This window comes from Heterodontus francisci, chromosome 36 (genome assembly GCF_036365525.1).
Source record: "Heterodontus francisci isolate sHetFra1 chromosome 36, sHetFra1.hap1, whole genome shotgun sequence".
NCBI lineage: Eukaryota > Metazoa > Chordata > Chondrichthyes > Heterodontiformes > Heterodontidae > Heterodontus > Heterodontus francisci.
In genome coordinates, this window is record NC_090406.1 from 28,836,758 (window position 1) to 28,856,970 (window position 20,213).

At 42.7% G+C, this 20,213-nt stretch overlaps 1 protein-coding gene across 1 annotated transcript in view; it reads right to left on the reverse strand.

The window, feature by feature from the left end:
• slc1a6 (solute carrier family 1 member 6) overlaps positions 1-20,213 on the reverse strand; it is a 68,402-nt gene that overhangs the window by 9,334 nt on the left and 38,855 nt on the right. The window contains exons 6-7 of the mRNA XM_068016417.1: positions 9,178-9,411; positions 8,797-8,991 (exon numbers count right to left, since the gene is read on the reverse strand). Of these exons, the coding sequence (XP_067872518.1) occupies positions 8,797-8,991; positions 9,178-9,411 (429 nt within the window). The remainder of the gene's footprint in view (positions 1-8,796; positions 8,992-9,177; positions 9,412-20,213) is intronic.

Consider the following 20,213-nt stretch of genomic DNA (forward strand, 5'->3'; position numbering starts at 1 on the left):
CTTGTAGAATCAGAGAATGATAATTCACAGAAGAAGGCCATCCGACTCATTTTGACCATGTCGACTCCTTATTAGAGATATCCAATCAATCCCACTCTCCTGCTCTTTCTTCCTTTTGTCCTGCAAATTTCTTCCCTTCAAGTATTTATCCAATTCTCTTTTGAATGTTACTATTGAATCTGCTTCCACCACCTTTTCAGGTTGTGCATTCCAGATCACAACAATCCACTAGGTGAAAAATGTTTCCTCATATCGCCTCTGGTTTCTTTGCCAATCATCTTAAATTTGTTTTCTTTTGGAAAAACAACCCTTCTCCACTGGAAATAGCTTCTATTTATTTACTCTACCAAAGTACTACCTACAGTGAGGGAACAACGGCCTTTGAAGGGCAAAGATTTAAGGATGCTTAAATATGTCTTCTCCCCATAGGGACAAAAGGGGCAGAGAGGATTGGTTACCTTTTCCTTTGTCACTCTTCTTGTCTAGGGACAGCATAATAGCTGAATTCCTGGGCTAGCTTGTGAACTCTCTCTGACATCCCCACAAAATAATCTTTGGATGTAGCAGGGGTGGACAAAAGATTCGCTCACTTTTCCCATTCTCTCCTAAACTGGAGTTTAAGCCAGATTTTACATGGGGTGAAAACCTGGTAGGTCTGGTGCCTCCGAATATTCCATCTCCCAACCTACTGGAATTTCAGGCCTTAATGACATCTGCCCACCATCTGCAAACACAGATAAAGAGATGCTCACATACAGAAGAGGGGACTTTTCATATGTAAGCACTGTGGGCCTTTGGTACTTGTGCAACAAAATTAGTAATTGTATAATTAATGAATGGTCTGATAGAATCCACTCTGCACACTACTTGTAAGTACTTCCTCCCAAACTAAAATGCATATAGGGCAACATTCCTCCTATCCTCTGGCCACTAAGGCTAGACGAGGACTCTTTGGGCAGTTACACTCCAAGCTATAAATCCACTGAACCAATAGAAACCTTCTATGAAATAATAGAAGACATTAGTATCCAGAGGCTGTGGTGACCCATCAGACCCAGTACAACACTTTAGGAAGGCTGTTAGGGTATTAGAGAGGATGCACAAAAGGTTCACGAGAATGGTTCCAGCATTGAGGAACTTCAGTTACGTGGATAGGTTGGAGAAGCTGGGGCTGTTCTCCTTGGAGAAGATTAAGTGGAAAGTTGATAGAGGTGTTCAAAATCATGAGGGGTCTGAACAGAGTAGATAGAGAGAAACTGTTCCCATTGGAGGAAGGACCCAGAACCAGAGGATACCGATTTAAGGTGATTGGCAAAAGAAGTATCAGCAACATGAGGAAAAACTTTTTTACATAGTGAATGGTTAGGATCTGGAATGCACTGCCTGAGTGTGTGGTGGAGGCAGATTGAATTGAGGCCTTCAAAAGAGAACTGGATAATTATCTGAGGAGAAAAAAATTGCAGGGCTATGCGGAAAAGGAAGGGGAGTGGGTCTAGGTTAGTTGCTCTTGTAACAATTCTGTGATATGTCATAGAGGATGAGACAGCTTATATCTCTCCCTATTACAACCCTAACAAAAGAGGTACAAACACAATCAACCAAGCACACAAAGAGAAGGATTACACCACTGAAATACTGAATAAAATTGGTCGTGTTACATAATCGTATTTGTAAATAAATAGTGCGTTAACTATTGTGCGTTCTTATTACATTTTTAGTAGACACAATTTACCCAAATTATACTTATAGAAACTATTGCTGCATTTACATTCTTAATAATAAATAAAGGGAGAAGCAATTAGGCAGTTTGCCCAAAGTCTTATTACCCTAGAAATTATTTTTGTAGTCATGGAGGATTGACTAAGTCAAATAATTTTGCTTAGTGTGAAATCACATAAATTAGACATATCACATGATCCACAAGCAGAAAAGGACAGCCTTCAATCAGTGTAAATATTCTTTCAGCAGTAATGGAACTGGAGTACAAATCCCTTACACAATGCAAGGTGGCCATCTGGGAAATTAGGGGTGGGGACAGTTTCGCACAATAATGTCCATGTTGTATAATGTTATTCTACTGATTAACACTCATACATATTCATATGAACATTAGGAAAGGCGAAGGATCAGAAAAGGTTATTTGGCTCAACAAGCCCAGCACCAATATTCCAGTTCATCCAGCCTCACATCTTTTGTATCTATGGCATGCTTGAAATTTAAACCAAACAAAGCTTGGCAGTTAACTGTCAGTCACCATAAACTGGTGTATTCTCCATGGCAACACCTCTAACAATCAAAGTCCACTTGCTAAACAATTATCACTCTCTTCTCATACAGTACAAATTTGTTGCTTTCTGTTACATTGGTATTCTTGTGAATTGTCCTGTTGAGTGCAAGACGAAAAGCTTCAACAAAATGTCTCTATTTTCAGCAATACTCATTCCTTCAAGATGCAAAAACCCCAAAAGAAAAGGCAGCTAACAAAGGAAGTTAAGGATTGTACAAGATTAAAAGAAAAGGCCTATAAGGTTGCCAGAAATAGCAGTAAATCTGAGGATTGGGAGGATTTTAGAATACAGCAAGAAACCGATAAGGAAAGGGAGAATACAATATGAATGTAAATGAGCAAAAAACATAAAATAGACTGTAAAAGTTTCTATAGGTACATAAAAAGGAAATGTTTGGCTAAGACAAATGTGGGTCGATTATAGACAGAGTCAGGAGAATTTATAATAGGGAAATGGCAGAGAAGCTAAATGAATACTTTGTGTCTGTCTTCACTGAGGAAGATACAAGAAATCTCATGGAGTTAGAGATCCAAGGGATTAGGGAGAATGAGGAATTGAAGGAAATTACTATTAGTAAGAAGGTTGTATTGGAGAAATTAATGGGGCTGAAGGTTGATAAGTCCCCAGGACCTGATATTCTACATCCCAGAGTGTTGAAAGAGGTAGCTATGGGGATAGTGGATGCATTGGTGATCATCTTCCAAAATTCTTTGGATTCTGGAATGGTTCCTGCAGATTGGAAGATAGTAAATGTCACCCCACTATTTAAAAAGGGAGGGAGAGAGAAAACAGGGAACTACAGACCTGTTAGCCTTACCTCAGTAGTAGGAAAAATGCTATAATCTATTCTAAAGGATGTGATAAATGGACACTTGGATAATAATGATCTGATTGGGCATTGTCAACATGGATTTATGAATGGGAAATCATATTTGACGAACCTGTTGGAGTTTTTTAAGGGTGTTGCTAACAGAATTGATAAAGGGAAGTCGGTGGACGTAGTATACTTGGATTTTCAGAAGGTTTTTGATAAAGTCCCCCACAGGAGGTCGGTTAACAAAATTAAAGCACATGGGATAGGAGGCAATATGTTGGCATGGATTAAGAATTGGTTAACAGGAAAAAAAGAGTAGGAATAAACGGGTCATTCTCGCATTGGCAAGCTGTGACTAGTGGGGTACTGCAAGGGTCAGTACTTGGGCCCCAGCTGTTCACAATATGTATCAATGACCAAGTGTAATATTTCCAAGTTCGCGGTTGACACAGGTGGGAGTATGTGTTGTGAGGAAGATGCAAAGTGGCTTCAAGGGATTTGGACAGACTTAGTGAGTGGGCAAGAACATGGCAGATGGAATATAATGCGGAAAAATGTGCAGTTATCCATTTTGGTAGGAGGAACAGATGTGCAGGGTATTTCTTAAATGGTAAGAGATTAGAAAGTGTAGATGTACAAAGGGACCTGGGTGTCCTCGTCAATAAGTCACTGAAAGCTAACATGCAGGTGCAGCAAGCAATTAGGAAGACTAATGGTCTCGCAAGCGGATTTGAGTACAGGATTAGCGAAGTCTTGCTTCAACTGTATAGAACCTTGGTTAGACCGCACCTGGAGTACTGTGTGCACTTTTGGTCCCCTTATCTTAGGAAGGATATTATTGCCATTGAGGGAGTGCAACGAAGTTTCACCAGACTTGTTCCTGGGATGGTGGGACTGTCCCATAAAGGGAGATTAAGGAAACTGGGCCTGCATACTCTAGAGTTTAGGAGAATGAGAGGTGATTGCATTGAAACCTACAAAATACCTAAAGGGATAGACAGGATAAATGCAGGTAAGATGTTTCCCCTGGTTGGGCAGTCTAGAACCAGGGGACACAATTTCAAAATAAGTGGGAAGCCACTTAGGACCAAGATGAGGAGAAATTTCTTTACTCAGAGGGTTGTGAATCTTTGGAATTCTCTACCCAGAGGGCTGTGGAAGCTCAGTCATTGAGTATGTTTAGAGCAGAGATTGACAGATTTCTAAATACCAATGACATTAAGGAATATGGGCATAGTGTGGGAAATGATCGTGTTGAATGGCGGAGCAGGCTCAATGGGCTGAATGGCCTACTCCTGCTCCTATGTTCCTAAACTGACAGGCCATCCTCATAATGCCAGCACCCATTGCAGTGTAGAGAATGGAGGGTATAGTTAAGCTATGAAGATAAGGGCTGCACTGTGTCCACTGTACAGTTCTTGAACCTTACATTGAGCATCACTGGAATAGTAAAGAAGATCAAATATGGAGAGTCCAGCATGGGAATGGGGGAAGACCTAAAGTGACAAGCCACAGACGATCAGGGTCACACTTCACAACAGAAGATTATGAGCAATGTAGTCAATTAATCAGCATTTGTTTCACGAATATGGTGACGACTGCATTGTAAGTAAGGATGTTCCTGATGGCAGGGGAGTCCAGAATGAGGGGTCACAATCTAAGGATAAGGGGTAAGCCATTTAGGACTGAGATGAGGAGAGATTTCTTCACTCAGAGAGTGGTGAACCTGTGGAATTCTCTACCACAGAAAGCAGTTGAGGCCAAATCATTAAATATATTCAAGAAAGAGTTAGATATCATTCTTAGGGCTAAAGGAATCAAGGGACACGGGAAGAAAGTGGGAACAGGGTACTGAGTTTGGACGATCAGCCATGATTGTATTGAATGGCGGTGCAGGCTTGAAGGGCCGAATGGCCTACTCCTGCTCCTATTTTCTATGTTTCTATGTTTCGAAGTAGCAAATACAGTATAGTAACTTCGCAGAAACTGCATGTGAATTGCTGTTAACATGGAATGAACGTTTGGGGTACTGAACAGTGGTGTGGGAGAAACTAAATGAATACATGTTGTATCCTCTCCAGTTGCACAGGAAAGTGGCAGCAAAATGAAAACTGAAAAAAAAGGGTAGTGGAAGAATAGAAAAAGGTACTCTTACCAAAAGATGATTGGAGGGGAAAATGTCCTTGGTTGTAGGACCACTTTGTAAATAGTGGAAGATGTTATGTGAATGGAGAGGTTGGTGGGATCCAAGGAAAGAACAAAGAACAGTACAGCACAGGAACAGGCCATTCGGCCCTCCAAGCCTGCGCCGATCTTGATGCCTGTCTAAACTAAAACCTTCTGCGCTTCCGGGGACCGTATCCCTCTATTCCCATCCTATTCATCTTGTATTTTTCAAGATGCCTCTTAAACGTCATTATCGTACCTGCTTCCACCATCTCCCCCGGCAGCAAGTTCCAGGCACTCATCACCCTCTGTGCAAAGAACTTGCCTCGCACATCCCCTCTAAACTTTGCCCCTCTCACCTTAAACCTATGTCCCCTAGTAACTGACTCTTCCACCTTGGGAAAAAGCTTCTGACTATCCACTCTGTCCATGCCGCTCATAACTTGGTAAACCTCTATCATGTCACCCCTCCACCTCCGTCGTTCCAGTGAAAACAATCCGAGTTTATCCAACCTGTCCTGACAGCTAATGCCCTCCAGACCAGGCAACATCCTGGTAAACCTCTTCTGTACCCTCTCCAAAGCCTCCACGTCCTTCTGGTAGTGTGGCGACCAGAATTGCACGCAATATTCTAAGTGTGGCCTAACTAAAGTTCTGTACAGCTGCAGCATGACTTGCCAATTTTGATACTCTATGCCCCAACCAATGAAGGCAAGCATGCCGTATGCCTTCTTGACTACCTTATCCACCTGCGTTGCCACTTTCAGTGACCTGCGGACCTGTACGCCCAGATCTCTCTGCCTGTCAATACTCCTAAGGGTTCTGCCATTTACTGTATACTTCCCACCTGCATTAGATCTTCCAAAATGCATTACCTCACATTTGTCCGGATTAAACTCCATCTGCCATTTCTCCGCCCAAGTCTCCAACCGATCTATATCCTGCTGTATCCTCTGACAATCCTCATCACTATCCGCAACTCCACCAACTTTTGTGTCGTCTGCAAACTTACGAATCAGACCAGCTACATTTTCCTCCAAATCATTTATATATATACTACAAAGAGCAAAGGTCCCAGCACTGATCCCTGCGGAGCACCACTAGTCACATCCCTCCATTCAGAAAAGCACCCTTCCACTGCAACCCTCTGTCTTCTATGACAGAGCCAGTTCTGTATCCATCTTGCCAGCTCACCTCTGATCCCATGTGACTTCACCTTTTGTACCAGTCTGCCATGAGGGACCTTGTCAAAGGCTTTACTGAAGTCCATATAGATAACATCCACTGCCCTTCCTTCATCAATCATCTTTGTCACTTCCTCAAAAAACTCAATCAAATTAGTGAGACACGACCTCCCCTTCACAAAACCATGCTGCCTCTCGCTAATAAGTTTGTTTGTTTCCAAATGGGAGTAAATCCTGTCCCAAAGAATCCTCTTTAATAATTTCCCTACCACTGATGTAAGGCTCACCGGCCTATAATTTCCTGGATTATCCTTGCTACCCTTCTTAAATAAAGGAACAACATTGGCTATTCTCCAGTCCTCTGGGACCTCACCTGTAGCCAATGAGGATGCAAAGATTTCTGTCAAGGCCCCAGCAATTTCTTCCCTTGCCTCCCTTAGTATTCTGGGGTAGATCCCATCAGGCCCTGGGGACTTATCTACCTTAATGCTTTGCAAGACACCCAACACCTCCTCCTTTTTGATAATGAGATGACTGAGACTATCTACACTCCCTTCCCTGGGCTCATCATCCACCAAGACTTTCTCTTTGGTGAATACTGATGCAAAGTACTCATTTAGTACCTCGCCCATTTCCTCTGGCTCCACACATAGATTCCCTTCTCTGTCCTTGAGCGGGCCAACCCTTTCCCTAGTTACCCTCGTGCTCTTTATATATGTATTAAAAGCCTTGGGATTATCCTTAATCCTGTTTGCCAATGACTTTTCATGACCCCTTTTAGCCCTCCTGACTCCTTGCTTAAGTTCCTTTCTACTGTCTTTATATTCCTCAAGGGATTCATCTGTTCCTAGCCTTCCAGCCCTTATGAATGCTTCCTTTTTCTTTTTGACTAGGCTCACAATATCCCGCGTTATCCAAGGTTCCCGAAACTTGACAAACTTATCCTTCTTCCTCACAGGAACATGCTGGTCCTGGATTCTAATCAACTGACATTTGAAAGACTCCCACATGTCAGATGTTGATTTACCCTCAAACAGCCGCCCCCAATCTAAATTCTTCAGTTCCTGCCTAATATTGTTGTAATTAGCCTTCCCCCAATTTAGCACCTTCACCCGAGGACTACTCTTATCCTTATCCACAAGTACCTTAAAACTTATGGAATTATGGTCACTGTTCCCGAAATGCTCCCATACTGAAACTTTGACCACCTGGCCGGGCTCATTCCCCAATACCAGGTCCAGTACGGCCCCATCCCTAGTTGGACTATCTACGTAAGGACGGGGAGAACCTTGTTGTTGCTTGATGAGGGATAATGAGTAACAGCAGAGGTTTGGGAAATAGGGTGGACAGAGTCATATATAATCAAGATAGTTGTGGGAGTCAGTGGGCTTGTAATAGCTGTCAGTGGAACACTCATTGTCAGAGTAAGAGGGAGAGTCCAAGAATGGAAGAGTCAGAGATTGACTATGCGAAGGTGAGGGGTGAGTAGAAATTAGAACCATGATTAAAGAAACTGTCTAGATTGGAGCAAGAACAGAAGTGGGACTAACACAGTCATCAATGTAGCAGAGGAATTAGGCAGGGAGCAGGCCTGAGTCAGACTCAAGCAATGTTGCAGATAGCCTACAAAAAGCCAGGCATAGCTGCCATGCAAGTTCCCACAGCAAAGAGTTTTATCTGGTGTAAGTGAGTGCAGTTGTTGAAGGTAAGAATAAGATCAGCCAAGCTGAGGAAGGCAGCAGTAGATGGGAACTGGTTGCATCACTGTTCAAAGTTGAAGTGGAGGGACTGGTGAGGGATGGAGTGGAAGGGAATGGGTGAAAAGCAGATAACAGGCTGGAGATTCTGAAATTGTTACGATAACGCAGGGCAGCAGAGACATCATGGATATATGTGGCATTGTCAATGATCTATAAAGGTCAGAATAATTTTGTTTCTACATGAAGCCAAGAATCTCAATTTATGCCAGGACTTGCCAACAGCTTCACACCAATATCTAGCATTTTTTTAGTTCATTTACTTGGTTCAGATCCCTTTGAATGGTATCAACTCTTTTATATTTGCTACCTAGTTGCATAATTTGGTGTCTTCAGTTAATTATATAATTATGCAAGAAGAAACTTTATATTGTTTCTGAACAATGTGAATAACTTTATTAAGTTTATTACATTTACTTAAATTACTAGAAATTTTTGAAACACAGTTGGTATACAGATCAGTGTACAAAACAAATTAAGTAAGTGTGAGCTTGAAAGGTCAGCAAACTGCAAAGCTGAATCTAAATTGAACAACTTGAGATTTGGACTTACTTTGATTTCAGTTCAACTGCCCACTAGTACTTTACCTGATAGTGATGATTTGTCCAAAGTTTAGATCATAATTGTTGACCTGTGCGATAAATATGGCAGCCAGGGCCTCGTAGAGTGCTGTGCCATCCATGTTAATAGTAGCTCCAACAGGAAGAACAAAGCGAGTAACATGTTTGTTTACACCATTATTTTCTTCCAGACACTTAAAAGTGATTGGGAGAGTTGCTGAGCTGCAACAATAAATAGATTAAGCTACTTAATTCAGTAGTGAGAGATACAGGGGAAAAGAGAGGGACATATGGAAAGATATACAGAGGGGATAAGTGAGATGCAGACAGACAAAGAGAAGAGGATCAGTATTTCTAAATGTAAACAGCTTACATCAACCTTACATTATTTAGAAAGGACTGTCTTACCTGGATGAAGTGCCAAGTGCAGTGATCAACGCCTGCAATATTCCACCAATAAAAACCCAGGGATTCTTGTGGGTGACTATAAAATAAAGAAGTGGCAGGACAACGAGTGCATGGATTAGCAGGCCAATTATCACTGTCACAGTGTACATTCCCAGTTGTCCACCCATCACAGTAAGGTCTTTCATCTCCATGATTTTGCCTGCAATCAGGAAGAGGATACCTATAGGGGCATACCTGAAATAGAAGAAGACACAGCAATTCCTCAGCTTGGCAGTATCTCATCCTAGCCAAGTCTTTAAATTGGCTATGATTGTAAACAGTAGAAAAGGGGACACAATGGAGATTATCACTGGTAACAGGGTGGTGGCACTCTAAAATGATGGGGAAAGCTTACTGCCAATTCCTGCTCCTGATCCAGTCAATGCCAGCTTTGGAAGGGTTTTCCATTGGATGACAGGACCACCTGCTTGACTTAGGCAGTAGGCCTTTATAACATGCAAATCAGGACCCTGTGACGTACACGGGACCGAGACTGACATTTTAGGATAGTAATGGGTGGGGCATGCACTGTGCATGCTCCACCCTGTATCAGACGGCCATGCAATGCAAGATGCACCCAGCAGGTAAGTTTTATTTTCCTAGCGCCCTGTGGATCAGAAGTGCTCCTCCAGGATCCACAAAAACCTAGGTCGCTGCCGCACTGGAATCCCTCCCCTCCTGAGGGTGGACCGTCCCAGATCTACCTTCTTTCAGCCCATGCGGTCCAGTTTTGCAGCGGCCCAGAACCAGCGGGTTGTCTCGGGCACTTGTTTTCCATCCTCAGCCTGCCAGACCGATGAGACCTGGCCCATAAAACAGACCAGGCCTCCTGACTGGGCTTTCGGGCAGTCAGTGGGTGCCCTCCACTGGCTAGACAAACAAAACCTGCCTGTAGTCAAAATTTATCTTTGCAATCTGCAGGAGATATTACAGGATTTAGTGCTGAAAGCTACAAAGAAACAAAGAATGATGGGTGCTGAGTTATATCAGGACTATATTTGGCCATGTGAGCCGCATGGAAGATGGCAGGATCCCCAAGGACACATTGTACAGCGAGCTCATCACTGGTACCAGACCCACCGGCCGTCCTTGTCTCCGCTTTAAAGACATCTGCAAACGCAAAATGAAGTCCTGTGACATTGATCACAAATCGTGGCAGTCAGTTGCCAGCGATTGCCAGAGCTGGCGGGCAGCCATAAAGGCGGGGCTAAAGTGTGGCGAGTCGAAGAGACTTAGCAGTTGGCAGGAAAAATGACAGAAGCGCAAACGCAACTGTGTAACAGCCCCGACAACAAATTTTATCTGCAGCACCTGTGGAAGAGTCTGTCACTCTAGAATTGGCCTTTATAGCCACTTCAGGCGCTGTTTCACAAACCACTGACAACCTCCAGGCGCTTACCCATTGTCTCTCGAGACAAGGAGGCCAAAGAAGGAAATAAAGAAAGAAAGATATTTTAAAGAATGGTCATTATCTGTAATCATGATAACATAAGCTAAATCCTTTCAGTAAATTGACGACAGGAAATTTTAACCTGATCCGCTTTTTGGGAAACTGATGGCATGAGGAAAAACTTTGATTTTAGACCCTGCCCAAGTTTACTCTCCAATGCAGACAGTAATATTGCGCAGGATGTAAAACCAGAATTCCACCTAATCCCATCAGTTTCCTGTCTGGCGAATAAGGTTAAAATTACCCACATGAGATGTACAGATAAATGGTGAGGACAATTCTAAAACATGGTGCGCAATTTTGGTCACCTTACCTCAATAAGGATTTAGAAGCATTATAAAGGGTTCAGTTAAGAGCGACCAGTGTAATTCCACTTCTTGGGACACTAAGTTACAAAGAATGGTTAGAGACTTTTAAAATTGCTTTTTCAGCTTTCTGGGTTAGTGGATCAGTAAGATCTTATTCTGTCTCTTTTCAAATTTTAAAAAGCCTGAATTCTCTTGCTCCTTAGAATCTGGAGATCTGCATGCATTGCACTGGTGACATCATAACATGAGATGATACTGGGCTGCAATTGCGCAGTGACATTATTAGCATGGATGTGCATGCATCATAGGACCAACTTTCAATGCCAAATTCTGAAGGTGAAGCCAGTTTGGTAAGTTCATTTTTTGAAGTTGTTTGTCATGTTGCTTAAAGCCTGTTTTACAAACTTGCTTTTTACTGATTCTGCTGATAAGGGTCGTCAAACCTCTAGGATTGTCCTGAACCTGCAGGAATGAAAAACCAATCTCCAGGGCACTGATGCGAGCAATTCAGGAGAAAAATCACTGGAGAATCAAAAAAAATAGATTTTCTTTTAATTTTCTTTGAGCACTTTTGTTTACTAGTTATGAAAATATTGGATTTGGGGAAAAGGCTGTTTGACTGACAATGAAGAATCAAGTAATAAAGTATCTATTCAATTTCCAATTGGTGTGGGAAGGCAATGCATCACATTTATAAGCATGTTGGGTAACCAATGATAGGACTGTGGCTGCAGGGCGGGTTAACCAGAGGCGACAACACTATCTGCTGGAGTAAAGCAAGGGATAGCAGAACCAAAGCATGCCCTTGAGGTCACCACCAGCTAAAATGTAACCAGTGAAAAAGTTGATCAGTTCATGAGGTGTACGGAGTGGCAGGGTATCTAAAAAAGAGGAGCCAATACCATAAAAACAGGAAGAACATTTAAAAATGTTTATAAACACTACAATTTGGACCCGTGAGCTGCTAGGCCCAGGGAGACCTATTCCTTGGAGACCACAGCTGTTTAGATTGGTAATTGTGTTTGAGGAGGCACTCTATCCTCCTGTGGTCTGAGAGGATTATTAAAGTCAATCAGATGCAAAAAACATTGTCCAATTGCACAACGGCCTCGGGAGATCCTGTTAGGGGCAAGAAGAGAATCAGATCAAACATTTCAAAACCCATTACCCAAGTTACTAACTATAAAAATGATCCCTAAGAAATATAGACATTGAAATATCAGTACTGGGATTTTTATATATAAAAATATTTAAGCACTTTTTACTCCCCTTTCCAATTTGGCATCATTTGATGCCTCACACACTGAACGGTCGCCATTCAATGGTCTCTGAACTTGAGCTGTGCTGCTTCTCGCACCTCCAGTGTACCAGCTGGCTCAGCTGATGCTGAGAGAATGCTTTTCAGACTAGATTCCAGGAAAACCAAACTTGGCAAAAAGAGTTTAATGCAACTGCTGTGAGCGTATGAATGCCAGAACCTTTGCAACTGTCATTAAGGCCCCATGAAAGTGGTGTCTGTGAACTGTGTAAATAATTAGGAGTTGTCATTGCGTTTAACTGTGTCTCATTCATCTCCTGCTTCTTTTCTTAAGGCTTAGAGCTGTTCAAAATAAAAACTGATCTACTGGTGTTTTTTTGGCTTTACTTTCTCCCTGCTTATTTTCTCTCAGCTTTTGTGCTATAAATAAAAACTAAAAATGCCCCAACATACTGGATTTTTAACTTTGCAAAGTCCTTTAAGAATGGTTCTAGTAACTAAATTCATTTCTATTAAAGAAAAAAATTGAGGAAAGATATGATACAGGGCTTCAAAAATAATGAAAGATGTATACATGAGTTTGAAGTGAATAAGCTATTTATCTTGGCTAATAGGTATAGGACTAGACAACAAGAACAAAATTCAGAAGTCCTGAGCAAGGTTGTAGATTACAAAAGCTTTATACCCTCCAGAGACTAAGAAAAGGTAGATGATTTCAGACTAAATTGGCCTGTTTAAAAGGAGCTGGTTTGATATCTGTTGAGAAACAGAATTGAGCCTTACAGGGAAACTCAACAACATTCCTTGAGTTTTTTTTTCTTTGGGGGAAGTCGAGGAAGGAAACTAATCTTTTCTAAGGTAGGAGATTAATAGGTGGTGTCAGAAGGAAGTCAATGATAGAATAGTTATAATGGATTTTGGATGGAGCAGGCTTGATGAGCTAAATGGTGTTTTATTGCTCTGGATTTCCTAAGTAGCCTATGAAAGGATACATGTTATGTGCTATAGACTGTACTCTAATAGGACTAAGCAAAAAGTATCAGAATCTAACAGAAGCAGAATAATGTGAAATACAATCCATAATCTTTTTCAGGCATACTGCAGTCTATCAGAAACAAAGTAATGCCAACAGACATACTGCAATCCAATAGGAGCTGAGTAGCAATCATCAAACACACTAGGCTTGTTGGTCCCATCCTCCCAGTGAATCTAGGATCTATGGGGCTGGAAACATGCTCGTGAGCTTGCCTCATTGTGTCCACATCTCTGCAACCCCTCCATTTTCTGGAGTGGAAAACTCTGGGGGGGCTAGATTTTTAAATCAGTTTAGGGTCCGGATTGGAGGTGGGCAGGTGTGCAATTTGGTGCCGCTGGCCAATGTGCTGGTTTGCTGCCACGATCTCGACCCTGAGCCATTTTGAATGGTCAGATCAACTGCCCACCGGGGCCAATAATTGGCAATGGCCCCATTCCCGTGCCAATTGGAATTTCCAATCGGTAATCTGGGCAGCCCACTTCAGTCTGGACCACGTCCAGGCCAATATGATGGGCTCAGGGCAGGATGTGAGGTGGGGGAAGGCAATGGAACACGCGAGGGAACCCCACCCCTGGACTCATAATGGCTGCCGAGCCATAGCTGTGCCCAGTGACTGTCCGCTGGAGCTGTGGCTTTTTAAAACATTAAAAAAAAACACCTGGCCTTCTCTCTCCATCTTCAGATCGGCAGCTCCACCTTGGCCACTGAGGCTGCCAATCACAGAGTCCTGGAGGGCCTCCCATTGGCTCTCTACTGTCAGGAGTCTGCCCACTATCCCTGATTGGACAGCGAGCCTGCTCTCTAGCCTTTAATTGGCTGAAGATTTTAAAATCCCAGTGGGTGCTTAAAACATGCTATGTAGGGTTGGGACCTGGAACCAGCCCCTATTTCCGGTTCCTGACCCCCGATTGAAAATCCAGTTCCAGGTGCCTCAATTGCAACGCATTTCCCTAAACTGCTGACCACTGACCTTCCCTATCTGGTCCTCATGCTAGCTGACACCATAAACAGCCATCTGTCTTTTAGGTGCAGTACTCCATCCTTTCAAAACCACTGTACTCATCGATAAACCTTTGCCTGTCGCCTCTGTCTGCACCAACTAGGGTCCCATCTCTTACTTTTCTTCTCAAAGGTTCTTGAACAAATCACCCTGCCCGCATCTCATTTACTGCTTGAATATCTTCAATCCAGCTTCCACCTCTTCCACAGCACTGCACCAAAATGTTCCTATTCAAAATCACAAACAGCATTGTGTGATGATGACCATGGTGTTTTACCCTCCTTAATCCCTCTGCAACCTTCGATGTTGTCAACCACACTATCCTCCTTCAACCCTTCTCTATTGACCAGCTCCATAAGACTACACGCAATTGGTTGCACTCTTAACTATCCAATTGTAGCCAGACATTTCTAGCAATGCTTTTTTCTCCAACCCTATATCTGTTGTCTATTTTTTTTTAATGTACAGTACTTTACACTTATTCCTGTTTAATTTTATCGATTGTTGTTCCATCCAGTGACATAGTTTGTCTAACTCACTTTGTAGATCTGTATCATCTCTTCAAATTCAACTGCCCCTTCCAGTTTGGCTGTGATTGTGGAACAGTCACTTTGCTTCATTGAGCACTGTTTGAATGCAAGCTTAAACAAAAACAAGAAATGCTGGAATCACTCAGCAGGTCTGGCAGCATCTGTGGAAAGAGAAGCAGAGTTAACGTTTCGGGTCAGCGACCCTTCTTCGGAACTGGAGTTCCGAAGAAGGGTCGCTGACCCAAAACGTTAACTCTGCTTCTCTTTCCACAGATGCTGCCAGACCTGCTGAGTGATTCCAGCATTTCTTGTTTTTGTTTCAGATTTCCAGCATCCGCAGTATTTTGCTTTTAATTGAATGCAAGCTTAGTTTTCAATGCAGGAATGCATGCCCAGATGTTCATTAGCACAGTCCAACTGAAGAAAACCATGAAGCAAGGGTTCGCTTAGATCCACATCACCCTGGTGCACATTAGATCCTCAGTCTGTGAGGGTTGTGCGAACTTAACATCCACACATACAAATGCTCTGAATACATTGGATGTCAGAGCATAGTGAAGTTATAAGGGCCAACTTTCAGTCTTTGTGGGAAAGAATGGAGAGCTTCAGGAAGGGAATCAGGAGCTTATTTGGCTGTGAACATCCCTGCTGATGTAGGACTAAGAACTGAGTCCCTGTCTTTTTGATTGCACAGCATTGTTTGCATTTGGATGTAGCAAGGGGGTGAAAGGTTATCAGGGATAGGCAGGAATGTGGAGTTGAGGTTACAATCAGATTAGCCATGATCTTGTTCAATGGCAGAGCAGGCTCGAGTGGCTTACTCCTGCTCCTAATTTGTATGTTCGCATGTATGTTCATATGTTAGGCTTGAAAGTGTGGCCAGCAGGCATGTCAAACGTCAATCCTAGAAACTGTGAGCTGTAATGGTGATGGGCCCCTTTGTGGGGGAGTGGAATTGTCCCTTCCCCTCCCCCACCCACTATGTGCGTGCTCCTGACCCTGGCCCCTATTTTGGGGTCAGAGGAATTTTAATATTTCAGTTGTGGCACACAGCCATTCACTGTGCCATTGGGCCACCCACTTCAGGCAGGAGGGAAGGAATTTGCTGTGGCACCTTGCAGCAATGTAAGCTGGCCAGCAGTCCTAGCTAAAGATTTTTTTTAATTAACAATTTGTCTGTTTTGAAATCTGGAAATTGGCAACTTAAATTAGCTCTCATTATAATACACTTGCCCATATTTGGACAAACACATCAGATGCCTGATGCCACTTCTGGGGGATAATTCAGGAAGTACTATTGGGGGGGGGGCGGTGTCAAGATACACAAGAACACAAGAAATAGGAGCAGGAGGAGGCATGGCTGATCTGATTGTGGCCTCACCTCCACTTTCCTGCCTGGCCCCCATAATCCTTGACTCCCTTGTTGATCAAAAATCTATCGAACTCAGCCTTGAATATATTCAATGAACCAATCTCCACTGCTCTCTGGGAAAGAGAATTCCACAGACTAACAACCCTCTGAGGGCAACAATTTCCTCATCTGAATCTGAAATGGGAAACCCCTAATTTTTAAACAGTGTCTCCTAATTCTAGACTCCCCCGACATGGGGAAACATCCTCTCAGATCCATCTTGTCACGTCCCCTCAGGATCTTATATGTATCAATGAAATCACCTCTCATTTTTCTAAACTTCAATGGGTATAGGCCCAACCTGCTCAACCTTTCCTCATAAGATAAACCCTTCATACCAGGAATCAGTTGCGTGAACCTTCTCTGAACCGTTTCTAAAGTAATTATATCCATACTTAAGTGAGGAGACCAAAATTGTACACAGTACTCCAGATGCGATCTAACCAAGGCCCTGTACAGCTATAGCAACACTTCTCTACTCGATTCCCCTTGCAATAAATGCTAACCTTCCATTTGTCTTCTTAATCACTTAATGTACCTGCATATTAACTTTTTGTGATTCATATACCAGGATACCCAGATCCCTCTGTGCCATAGAGTTCTGCAGTCTCTCTCCATTCAAATAATATACTGCTTTTCTATTCTTTCTGCTAAAGTGGACAAGTTCACATTTTCCCATATTATACCCATCGGCCAAATTTTTGCCCACTCATTTAACCTATCTAAATCCCTTTGTAGACACTTTACGTCCTCTTGACAGCTTACTTTTCTAACTATCTTTGTGTCATCAGCAAGTTTAGCTACCATACATTCGATCTTTCATCCAAGTCATTGATATAGATTGTAAATAGTTGAAGCCCCAGCACTGATCCCTGTGGCACTCCACTAGGAATGGCTTTCCAAATCGAAAATGATCCATTTATCCCTATTCTCTGCTTCCTGTTTGCTAACCAGTCCTCTATCCATGTGAATATGTTAACCCTTACACCATGAGCTCTTATTTTATGTAGTAACCTTTGATGTGGCACCTTATTTTGGAAATTGGCCTTTTGGAAATCCAAATACACCACATCTACAGGTTCCCCTCTATCCATCTTGCTTGTTACTTCCTCAAAGAACTCTAATAAATTAGTCAAACATGATTTCCGTTTAACAAAATCATGTTGGCTCTGGCTGATTGTATTATGATTTTCTAAATGTCCTATTACCGCCTTAACAATGGATTCTAGCATTTTCCCTATAACAGATGTTAGACTAACTAGCCTATAGTTTCCTGCTTTCTGTCTTGCTACTTTCTTAAATAGAGGTGTTACATCTGTGATTTTCCAATCCGTTGGAACCTTTCCAGAATCTATAGAATTTTGGAAGCTCACAACCAAGGCATCTATTATCTCTGCAGCCACTTTTTTAAAGACCCTAGGATGCAGGCCATCAGGTCCAGGGGACTTGACAAAATACCTGTTCAATGCTTCCACCATTTCCTTCTTTCCCATTATTAATTCCCCAGTCTACCCTCTAAGGGACCAATGCTCACTTTAGTTACTCCTTTCTTTTTTAAATACTTGTACAAACACTTACTATATGTTTTTAATATTTCCAGCTAGCTTTCTCTCATATTCTAATTTCTTCCTCCTTATTTCTTTTTAGTCATTCTTTGCTGGTTTCTAAAATCTGTCCAATCTTCTGACCTATCACAAATCTTCGCAGTATTGTATGCTTTTTCTTTTCAATTTGATGCTCTCCTTAACTTTCTTAGTTCGTCATGGATGGGCAACCTTCTCCTAGTCTTTCTTTCTCAAAGGAGCACATCTTTGCTGAGATATTGAAATATCTCCTTAAATGTCTGCCACTGCTTCTCTACTGTGTTACCTTTTAACCTATTTTCCCAGTTCACTTTAGCCAACTCCATCTTCCTACCCTTGTTCTTCAACCCGCACTTCTCATCCTTAAACTGAATGTAAAATTCTATCATGTTATGATCACTATTGCCTAGAAACTCCTGAAACTCTCACCTACCCGATAAACTGCTGTAACCAGATAGAAAATGCAGGGCTCTTAATTATAGCACTAAACCAAGAACCTCTAATATCAATACTTATCAGACACAGTGGGGATGAAATTGGGTTCAGTAGCATCTATTATTTGGATGCTGTGAAGCCCCTTAAGTTTCGAAAATGACATTCTGATGCAAAGTGCGCCAGAAACCATATTAATAAAGAGGTTCCGAAGAAGGGTCACTGACCCGAAACGTTAACTCTGCCAGTTCCGAAGAAGGGTCACTGACCCGAAACGTTAACTCTGCTTCTCTTTCCACAGGGGCGGCACAGTGGCGCAGTGGTTAGCACCGCAGCCTCACAGTTCCAGGGACCCGGGTTCGATTCTGGGTACTGCCTGTGCGGAGTTTGCAAGTTCTCCCTGTGTCTGCGTGGGTTTCCTCCGGGTGCTCCGGTTTCCTCCCACACGCCAAAGACTTGCAGGTTGATAGGTTAATTGGCCATTACAAATTGCCCCTAGTATAGGTAGGTGGTAGGGAAATATATAGGGACAGGTGGGGATGTGGTAGGAATATGGGATTAGTGTAGGATTAGTATAAATGGGTGGTTGATGGTCGGCACAGACTCGGTGGGCCGAAGGGCCTGTTTCAGTGCTGTATCTCTAAACTAAACTAAGATGCTGCCAGACCTGCTGAGTGATTCCAGCATTTCTTGTTTTTGTTGTTAATAAAAAGGTTATTGCGCAGACACATAACATCCATTGGCACCTTGTGGAACAGGCAGATCATGATGTTGTGTTGTGATTTGACACCTGCGCTGCCATTTTGGAGCTCAGTGCTCTCGCTAACCTCCAAGAACTGAACACATGTTCAATGGCATGAAAGATATGAAAGATTCCTCCAAGCAGCGCTATTTAAAGGGATCATTAACTACTTACAGGTTAGTAGCTGATTATTTCTTGTGACTGTTGCTGCAAATCTACACGTTTTGTGTGCTTTTCAATACGTATGAAAAGTTTCAATTGTCTACTGGGTCTGGTCTGACTGATGCTGAAATAATATTTTGGTAACTTCATGGCTTATGCCCAAATCAGTTGCTTCCAGTCATTTGGATGGCCCAGAAGGCCTTGGTTTTGGAATTGAGCATGACTGGGGGAATGAGCAGAGGCCATGAAGAGCAGGGCAAGCTGCTAGAAGAGGGAGGAGGAGAAGTGAAGAACAGGTCCTAGAAGAAGGCCATATCTGGAGTGTTCAGGGCACAATTCTCCCAACTGAACTTCAGTGACAGCCACTAAGGAGGTCATCAGTGAAATATGCTAACTGCTGAGCCACAAATCCAACCTCAGAGCTGGACAAGGACTGCATTGCCTGTGGTTGTGAAGGTCATCATGGCTATGAACTTTTATGCTTCCAGCTCCTTCCAGGCTGTTGCTGGGGTTATTAGCAATGCCTCGCAGTTTATAGTGTACCGTTGTATTGGTGAGGTCACTGAGGCTTTCTGTGAAGAGAGATCATTTCATTTCATTCCCTTTTGCCAGACAGAAGGGGCCTGGTTTCAACCCATTCAAAACCCACCCACTTGCACAGCATTTAAAAACCGGCCCAAGCAGTCAGAGTGAGCATGAAGGTTTGCAAAGATGGTAGGCTTCCCATGGTGCAAGGTGCCATTGACTGCATACACATTGCTTTGCAAGAACATTGTATTGCATACACCTCATGTCAAATCTGCCATGTACCTGAATTGAAAAGGATTCCACTCTCTTAACATGCAGTTGGTGTGTGACCACAGGCACCACATCATGCAGGTCAATGCCCGATATCCTGACAGCAGTCATAATGCATTCATTCTGTGCAGTCCTCTGTGCCTGCTGTATTTCAACCACCATGACAAATCAAAGGGTGGCTACTGAGCAACAAGGGCTATCTGCTGATGACATGCCTTATGGCTCTGGTTCGCAACCCATGGACATATGAGCAGCTGATCTAGAATGAGAGCTGTGCTACCACAAGA